The 9,961-nt window shown below is 50.9% G+C and overlaps 1 protein-coding gene across 3 annotated transcripts in view; it reads right to left on the reverse strand.

The window, feature by feature from the left end:
- Positions 1-7,044, reverse strand: part of MAP2K7 (mitogen-activated protein kinase kinase 7) — a 68,963-nt gene extending 61,919 nt beyond the window's left edge. For all 3 annotated transcript variants that reach the window (XM_077838863.1, XM_077838862.1, XM_077838861.1), the window contains exon 1: positions 6,891-7,044. In XM_077838863.1, the coding sequence (XP_077694989.1) occupies positions 6,891-7,014 (124 nt within the window). In that variant the 5' untranslated portion in view covers positions 7,015-7,044. The remainder of the gene's footprint in view (positions 1-6,890) is intronic.
- Positions 7,045-9,961: the final 2,917 nt, after the last annotated feature.

Raw genomic sequence — 9,961 nt, forward strand, 5'->3', positions numbered from 1 at the left:
TCGCCATATTTGGGGTCAGGAAGGAATTTTCCTCCAGGGCAGATTGGAAGAGGCCCTGGAGGTTTTTCGCCTTCCTCTGTAGCATGGGGCACGGGTCACTTGCTGGAGGATTCTCTGCTCCTTGAAGTCTTTAAACTATGATTTGAGGACTTCAATAGCTCAGACATAGGTGAGAGGTTTATCGCAGGAGTGAGTGGGTGAGATTCTGTGGCCTGCGTTGTGCAGGAGGTCAGACTAGATGATCATAATTATCCCTTCTGACCTTAATATCTATGAATCTTTTTAAGAACATAAGAATAGCCATACTGGGTCAGACCAGTGGTCCATCTAACCCAGTATCCTGTCTTCTGACAATCATAGAATATTAGGGTTGGAAGAGACCTCAGGAGCTCATCTAGTAAAATCCCCTGCTCAAAGCAGGAGCAACCCAACTAAATGGCTGGTGCAAAATCCTTCAGAGGTAATGAACAGAACAGGGTAATTACTGAGTGATCCACCCCTGTCATTCTGTCCCAGTTTCTGAGAGTCAGAGGCTTAGGGACACCCAAAGCATGGGGTTTTGTCCCTGACCACCTTGGCTAATAGCCATTCATGGACCTATCCTCCATGAACTTACGGAACTCTTTTTTGACCCCAGTTATACTTTTGGCCTTCAAAACAGCCCTTGGAAATGAGTTTCACAGTCTGACTGTACGTTGTGTGAAGAAATACTTCCTTATGTTTGTTTTAAACCTGCTGCCTATTAATTTCATTGGGAGACCCCTGGTTCTTGTGTTATGTGAAAGGGTAAATAACACTTCCTTGGTCACTTTCTCCGCACCAGTCCTCTATCAGATCCCTCTTTACTTATCTCTTTTATAAGCGGAACAGTCCCCAGTCTTTTTTAATCTCTCCCATACAGAAGCTGTTCCATACCCCTAATAATTTTTCTTGCCCTTCTTTTGATGGGTCAGGTTGTAAGATACCACAGGCAATGTGTTCATTACAAAAGAGGACTGTCATTTGTTCAGATTTAAAGGGACAACAGCAGGACAAGAGTCATCCTATTCTGGCTTCCTGACAAACACCTGAGATCATTAAAGGCTATTTTTGCTTTCCAAGACTTGTGCCTCTGCAATTTGGCACTAAACTGAACTTCAGACTGGTCAGTTTCACTTTTGTTTGTAGTTGGTTTCACTTTTCCGTTCTTAGGTGTGTTGTTGGGCTTGCATACAGGGAGATACTTACCATCCAAAGGGAGAAAAATATCCGTTTTCTTTTATTTAAAACGAAACCACAACAACACTTAATAGCAGATTTCGTATCTTTTTTGTTATAACCACCGAAAATACTTCTAGACCAGTACTGACAAGTGTTTCTAAAGACTGTTTGCAGTAGAAGAGTTTAGTGTATAGACAAAGCCCATCTGAACTTTGGTGGTTGTTGTTGTTTACTGTATTTTACCCTCAGATATCACATCAGGGTGTTCTCTAGGCAGCATGGTCCAGCCAGGCAGTGTGGTGCAGTGGACAGCAGATGGACTAGCACTTGGGAGACCTAGGTTCTATTCCTGGCTCTGCCACTGACCTGCATGGTAATCTTGGGCCTGTCACTTACCCTTTACATGTTTCTGTTTCACCTCCCACCCTTTGCTGTTTAGATGATAAACTCTTCAGGGCAGTGACTGTCCCTCACTATGTGTATGAACAGAAACCAACACAATGAGGCCCCCTTCTGGATTAGGGCATGTAGGTACCACTGGAATATAAATAATAACCAAATGACAGTTTTTAGGGTAATAATCTAGTTTCTTTCTTTGTCACTAATGCTACCAGAGCTTATAGCAAGTGAGATGATTTTTAAAGTCCAATTTACTTGTCACTATTTATACTGATTGTTTTTGTATTTAACTCAACCTGGGCAATGAAAAGACAACTACAGTCTGTGTCACTTGCAGATTCTCAGCCGTGGGTTGCAGACACTCCATGTTTAGACATGAGAGTCCCCACTGCAATTTTAAGCCAAACACTGTGCTGTTTTTACAAAACTGAATTAGAAGCCTAATCAGTTTTCTTTATTCCTTCAGACTCTCCCTCATTATTGTACCAGCTCAATGCACTAGCATGGCTGTCATCCAGAACCAATCCGGACAATTGTTCTGGATACTAACCCTTCAGGGGACAGATTAGAATTCTGGCAGGGTTCTAGAATTCCCAGGATATGAATGAAGCCGTCTTGAACTGTGAATCAATAGTGGCAAATCAACAGTGCCCAGAAATGGATGCACCCATTGCCTGTGTTAAGTGGGCTTCCTGAGAGCCCTTTAGACATTTCCAAGAAAACCCCCTTTGCTGGGCTTCTCGAATAAGCACAACTGTGATTCCCTATCTGGGCATTTCCAGCTCCCTCACATAACAAGCCAAGAGAGTTGAGACAAGCACCAACTGGCCAGCACCAGCCTGCCCACCCCTGTTACTGATTTTCAATACCAGAGAAGCAACATGCCAATGAGCTTCAAAAAGGCAGGACACAGCAAAGCCTTCCTGCTCTTCAAGCCCAACAGATGAATTAAAGGAAGGTAGGCGGCCTGGGCAGCAAGGCCAGAGATCTCTGAGGAGGCAGTTGGTGCGTTGTTTTTGGGCAGGGCAACAGAATGGTGGGAGCAAGGAGGAAGTGAGCAGCTAAAACAAGCACAGATTTCACTAAAGGATTTGGTCCTTTCTCCAAGCAAGATGTTTCTCATCTATACTCACTGGGGCCCAAATGCAAGATTGCTTCCTACAGTACATTCTCCAAGGCTCTGTCCAACCTAGTGTAAATGTCCAGGGGACTTCTACCATCTTTCCTGGGTGAGACCATTGCACAGGCTAGTACACTGGTTCTCAACGAGGGTTCCGTGTAGCCCTGAGGGTATGCAGACATCTTCCAGGGGGTAGAATCATAGAATACCAGGGTTGGAAGGGACCTCAGAAGGTCATCTAGTCCAACCCCCTGGTCAAAGCAGGACCAATCCCCAATTTTTGCCCCAGATCCCTAAATGGCCCCCTCGAGGATTGAACTCACAACCCTGGGTTTAGCAAGCCAATGCTCAAACCACTGAGCTATCCCTCTTCCCGCTCATCAAGATATTTGCCTAGGCTTACAACAGGCTACATAAAAAGCACTAGCAAAGTCAGGACAAACTAAAATTTCATACAATGACTTGTTTATACTGCACTACGTACACTATACACTGAACTGTAAGTACAATATTTATATTCCAATTGATTTATGTTACAATTATATTGTAGAAATGAGAAAGTCAATTTGTCAGTAATAGCGTGCTGTGCTACTTTTGTATTTTTGTGTGTGATTTTGTAAGCAAGTAGTTTTTAAGTGTGGTGAAATTGGGGGTACACAAGACAAATCAGACTCCTGAAAGGAGTCCAGTAGTCTGGAAAGGTTGCGAGCCACTGGGCTAGTAGATCTCACAGGCAGGAAGTCTTCCCCTAACATTCAGCCTATTCCGCCAAGATATGCCCAGTTGAAGCATCCTAAATAATTCCTCTTCTTGGTACCTATGCCCTTCAAGTCCTTACAGACTCACGAGCCCACCCCTTAACTGTGGTCTTTCGAAAAATGAGCAGTACTTTCTACTGAGCATTCTGGCTTCTATAGATGTCAAAAGTCTTGACAAAAAGAATTATTTTCATCCTCATTTTACAGCTGGGGTAACTGAAGTATGGAGAAATGACTTGCCCAGCGTAACACAATAAACCAGGTTTAGAACCCAGGAGTCCTCAACTGTTGGAGCCTAGGTCTAAGCGTCTAGACATCAGTGCCTCCATTAGGAGTTCATCTTAGATATCATCTAATTTATCACCTCACCACAGCATGGATCTTTTATACAAGAGCTGAACTGGCCCTGGTTCAACTCGAGTTGGATGGAATCATTTTTGACCAAATGAACTTTCATCAAAGCTCAAACATTTTGCGGAGATGTACTGGTTTTGACAATCACCTGGAAGGTTTTTTGGTCCAGGACTTGAAAGACAGAAACCCTCACCCTCTATAGCCTGATGGCTAGAGCACCAGCCCGGAAAACCCAAGTTCAAGTCCTCACTCTGCCTGATTTAGAACGATCTGGGATGAAAAACTCTGCTCTGTATCAGGTAGAGCAGGAATTAGAACATGGGTCTCCCACATTCCAGCCCAGTGCCCTAACCACCAGGCTATATAACATGAGACACCCCCATGCTTCTCCCCTGCCCCTCCACCTACCTGGGCCCAAAAATCTCCCTGAATAGAAAACCTCAACTTTTGACCCAATATCAGCAATTTCACATTCATAAAGATGTTGGAAAGCCTGTTTGTGTTCCAACATGGAACGAAAATAAGTTTCCGCCACAACACAGAATCATCGTCCTCCTGACACTAGAGCCATCTACACTCCAACCTATGCTGACTGCTGACAGACAGCCTGCTGTTCCAAAGTAACACGTTTCAGAGTAACAGCCGTGTTAGTCTGTATTCGCAAAAAGAAAAGGAGTACTTGTGGCACCTCAGCGACTAACCAATTTATTTGAGCATAAGCTTTCGTGAGCTACAGCTCACTTCAACGGATGCATCCGATGAAGAGAGCTGTAGCTCACAAAAGCTTATGCTCAAATAAATTGGTTAGTCTCTAAAGTAACAAGTGTCTTCAGTTGCAACGGGAATCCAGGATGCTCACCACCTTTCTCTGCCTCACAGTCACGAAGAGAAAGCATTAAAATCTCTCCCTCAAACACAGTCCATATTTAGTGCATACAGATCAGCCTTTGAAAATTCTACTTGTCCTTGGCAAGTAGAGAGTTTATTTTTCATCATCACCATGGTAAAGCTAAGCAAGTAGATTGGGTTACTAGACAGTAAATTCCTAAGACGATTTTCTGAGGCTGGTATCAATCAGCTTACAGTTAATTTATTCATCTTTTGGCTTAAAACAAAGCACACTCAGGACAAGCACCCAGCCACAGCACAGTCTCAAGGTGGTAACTACACAACTAATTGGGGAGATGAGACACCAATTCTGTGCCGTGGAGGAAAAGAAGCGAAACAGCTACTAAGAGCCTGCTTGATGAGTAACTTTTGAAAACTCATCACCTTGTAATCGCTCTCCAGAAATTATTGCCTGATAGGTAACTGGGCCAGCAGGAGAATCTAGCACTCCCAAGGCTTGTTGTGAGCATATAATTGCATGATCATGTAACCATCATTTAATTACACAATCCTCTTTCTAATAATTTAAAAAGCCCACATCACAATAATATCTGAGCTGCTCACACTCATTAAGGAACTTTACCCTCATGGAAGCCCTGTCAAATAGGGCGGTATTATCCACATATTACAGATGGGATACTGAGGCACTCGCTAGATTAAGTGACTCAAGGTCTGTGCCTAAAGCAGTAACTGAACTCAGGTCTCCCAAGTCCTAGTCCCACTGCCTTACTCACAATTAGAACATGTTTCCTACCCTCATTCAGCCACACAAAGCTTCAGTAGTAAAAGCACTGTTCTTCCTCTCTGACTAGCCTGAACCCAAGGCAGAAAGGACACACAAACCTTTCCACATCTAACTATCTCGCACAATTATGCAACTGACTGACATTTGCTTTTTGGTAGCCTCAAGTGTGCTACAAGTCAGTTTGCACATGTGCACACACACATGTTCGCCACATGCTCCAAGCCTGGCTGAGGTGCCAGTTGACAGGATAAGAAGAGACTGGCATTTCCACCCAAATCACTGCATGCTCAGAACATTAAAAATATCATCTACCTTATTCCCACACCCACCAATTTAGAGTCTTGCACATGTACCCTCTCCTAAGGCCTCAGTAGATGACCACCCCAAAAGCACTTTCACCATTAATATTGACAGGTCACCTATGGGGAAGCCCTCATCCTGTCTCCAAACAAATGGGGTGCTACATCCCAGGCAACCTGATCAGCTCACTCTCTCCTCCCTCACCCTGCATAGCCAATGGTCTCTCCCTTCTCCTCCTCATATAGGCCTGGTGGTAAGGGGCAACCCCGGTTCTTATCATCTCTACCTGAACATCCCTCTCCCACATATACAGCAAGCAGCAACCCCTGCTGTACTGTCCCCATGTCCCTTGGGGAGATCCTTATTCACTTCCCCATTCCCTCTTCTCCCAGAATATGGAGAGACTCCCAATCATCCTTCCACCCCTCATCCCCTCAACACCATTATGATCCCAGTCCCATCTATTCTCCTCCTCCCATCACAAATAAAACTGTCACAAAGAGTGGCAGAGTCCCCTCTGCTAGTCGCACACCCTTCTCCCCTCCATCATGGCCCACTGCGCTGCCAACTCCAAAAACCAACCTCTTCAGCCTGGATCCCTCCTTTCCCGCAGAACAGTCCCTCCCTCCCCCACCCCCGCCCCAACTGCAAGCCCACCTGCCTCAGATTCCTGTCTCCCTCCCCACTCAGGGCCCTCCCTATCCCCCTTCTCCAAACCCCCAACTCCTCCCCGCAGAGGCCCACCTCGCCCTCTTTCCCCGCACAGATCCCTGTGGCCAATGGCTCCTCTCTCACCCCCACCCCACCTGTCATCCCAGAGGCCCCTCACAGCCTTTACTCACAGGCCTCAATCCCCTTCCCCTCACTCCCCAAGTCCCGCCCCTCCCTGCCCAAACCCCCATAGGCCCCTCCCCTCCAGGGCCCCAGTCTTCAAGCACCCCCTCCCACGGGGACCCTCCCACCCCCAGAGCTCAGACCCCTCCCCTCACGCTCCTGCCCTGCCGGGGCCCCTCCCACTCCAAGACCCCCAGAGCTCAGACCCTTCCCCTGCCAAGCTCGCCCCCTCAGGCCCCGCCCCGGGGCCCCTGTCACCCCCGGGGCCCCTCCTCTCGCGGCCCCCCCTTACTGGGCCGGGCCCGGGCTGGGCTGATCTCCAGGTTCAGGTCGATCTTCCGCCGGGCCTCCCGATTCTCCTGCTTCAGCTTGGCCTCCAGGCGGGACAGTTTCTGCTCCAGCGAGGACGCCGCCATCTTCCCCCGGAGCCAGCGCCGCCTCGCAGCCAGAATACACAAACACCACGCTGCGCAGGCGCCCCATGAGCCCGCCGAGCCGCCGTAGCTCCTGGCGAGCAACGCTGCGCAGGCGCGGGATTGAACCAGCTGCGCCGCCGTAATCGCGCCACACACCCACTACCGACGAGGGGCATTTGTACGCATGCGTCTGTGCCGAGCTCTCCGACCGCGCCCCCTGCCGGTTGAGATGAGGTCCTCGGACTGAAAAGGGACCGCTGTGCGTGCGATTCTGGTGCCCTCTTGTGGTTGTTCGTGGGTATTTCAGCCTGCTCATCCTGTGTCGGACAACTCTTAATGCGCATGCGCCCCCAGCCAGCTTGTTGGAGGCTTCAGGGCCTGGGTTTTAGAGAAACTCTCCTACGGGATTCAGAGACCTCCCCCTCCCCCGCCCCCCCTCAGCCTAGGCACCCTGCCCCTCCCCGGGGACCCTGCCCCTCCCCCTCCTCTCTCAGCCTAGGGACCCTCCCGGGGGACCCGGACCCTCCCCCTCAGCCTAGGGCCCCTCCCCCTCCCCCTTCAGCCTAGGGACCCTCCCCCTCCCCGGGGACCCTGCCCCTCCCCCTCCTCTCTCAGCCTAGGGACCCTCCCGGGGGACCCGGACCCTCCCCCTCAGCCTAGGGCCCCTCCCCCTCCCCCTTCAGCCTAGGGACCCTCCCCCTCCCCGGGGACCCTGCCCCTCCCCCTCCTCTCTCAGCCTAGGGACCCTCCCGGGGGACCCGGACCCTCCCCCTCAGCCTAGGGCCCCTCCCCCTCCTCTCTCAGCCTAGGCACCCTCCCCCTCCCCGGCGACCCTGCCTCCCCCCCTCCTCTCTCAGCCTAGGGACCCAGCCCCTTCCACTGCACTCCCCCCATCTTCCTCCTCCCCCCACTCTTGCCTGGGGACCCTTCCAGTCCCTCTGCCACTTCCCACCACCTTCCTCCTCACCCAGCCTCTCACCCTGCTACCACCCTCCCCCCACTAGAGACCCTCCCCCCGACTCTCCCTCCTCCCCCAGCATGGGAAACCTGCCTCTCCCCCAACACTCCCTAGTCTAGCAGTTGTGCCTCCCCCTTAAACCCTTCTGGACTGGGAGTCCTGGGGACTCCCCATCCCCAGTCTGCTGACTCCTGGGGAAACCCTGTGAAAATCCCCCCCATTCAGGGGCCACCCAGCTCCTCTGAGGCGGGGAGCTGGGCTCCAAATAAACCTCATGTCCCGCCAGCAGAATGGAGAGAGAGAGCCACAGTGCACCTCACAGCCTTGCACAATAGCGGGACAGGTTGTGGCTCAGGGCCCCAAAGCCAGGGCCGGGCAGGAGCAGACCAGGCTAAGAGGGGCTGGGGCACCAGACTGGGGATGTGCTCACCCCTGGGGCGTGCTATGGTGCTTTTATCCGACAGAGAGATGGACGTGATTGCAGAGGGGGGAAGAAGTGGATCCAAAAGTCCCAGCAGGATAGGAATGGGGCATCTGCTCTGGGCATGACAGCCCACCTGGCTGCCTGAGGCTTCCAGTGCACCCGGGTGTGGGCCCGGTGGCGTCTGATTGGGCTAGTTAAAAACGTGGCATCTCCCCCAAAGGAGCCACAGAAAGTTCTAGCTGGGGCTGGTTGTCACATCAAAAGCCAGATTTTCAGAAGAACTCGGGGCCAGATTTCACTGCTCCTTCACCCAAATGGATTTTTCCCCACCCCCCTTGTGGGGCTCACCCCCTGCATAGGGGCCACATTCTCCCCTGGAGCCTACTCCCTACCCATTAGGACCCAGATTCTGCCCTATGGCTCACCCCCCAAAACAGAGAGCCCAGATTCTCCCTGCCCAGAATGGGGGGCCCTGTCCGTCCCCACCCCACCCTGCTCAGTGCCCAGCAGCTCCCATTGCGGCACGTGACAGCCATCTTTTCAAATGAGTTCAAAATGCCAGTGTTCAAGGGCGCTTGAAAATCTGACCGTGCATCCCTCAAGCCCCGAACCTGCACAAGTTTTGTGGGACAGGATCCTGGTGCAGGATTTGGGCCTGGGCCCCTGGGCTGCTTGCCTCACTCAGAGGAGAGCTCCAAAAATGCACTAAAACAGGGGTTCTCACAACCAATTTTTGGTGGCCTCAGAGTGTGGCCACCAACTCTTGCTGGTGGCTGCACCTGCACTTTTTCCTAAAATTATTTATTTTTCCTAAAGTTAATTAAGTAATACACATATATATAAATCCAAATCATTGTCCTTTATTTATGTAAGGGTTGGGGTATTTTTGCAGACCCAACAATAAAAACATGCACAGTTATCTCTATTCTTTACTGGACCTAACAGAACAGAAACACAAATAAGGTGCTTTGCATGTTCTTGTCTTTTTTATTATTGTTTCTTTTGCTTTTTTTGGTAAAAGTGGTTGTATAACAATTCTGAAGTAAATTTTAAAATGCTTTTACATAATAGAAGTCCAAATAATAATTAAAAACATATCTGGGTGGCTTGGTCTGGGGAGGAGAAGGGAGGGGAGAGGAAGGGAGGCACGGCTGCGGCTGGCCAGGGGCTCCTTCCGGCAGGTGCGGGGGCTCGGGTCTTCGGCCAGCCCGGAGCTCCTTTGGATGAGTGAGCGGGAGGCGCTTCGGGCTTCGGTGAGCCCAGGGCTCCTCCGGGCAGGTGTGGGGGGGTGGGTCTCATGGCTGCGGCCAGCCCAAGGCTTCCCCGCTCACCTCCCGCCTCCTCACTCCACCCTCGCCACCTCTCTGCACCCCTGCTCGCCTCCTCACTTCACCCCCAGCACCTCTCTCCACCCCCGCTCACCTCCCACCACCTCTCTCCACCCCCACCGCCTCTCTCCACCCCCGCTAGCCTCCCACCACCTCTCTCCACCCCCGCTCACCTCCCACCACCTCTCTCCATCCCCACCACCTCTCTCCACCCCCGCTCGCCTCCCACCACCTCTC

Source organism: Eretmochelys imbricata, chromosome 20, assembly GCF_965152235.1.
Source record: "Eretmochelys imbricata isolate rEreImb1 chromosome 20, rEreImb1.hap1, whole genome shotgun sequence".
NCBI classification, from domain to species: Eukaryota; Metazoa; Chordata; order Testudines; family Cheloniidae; genus Eretmochelys; species Eretmochelys imbricata.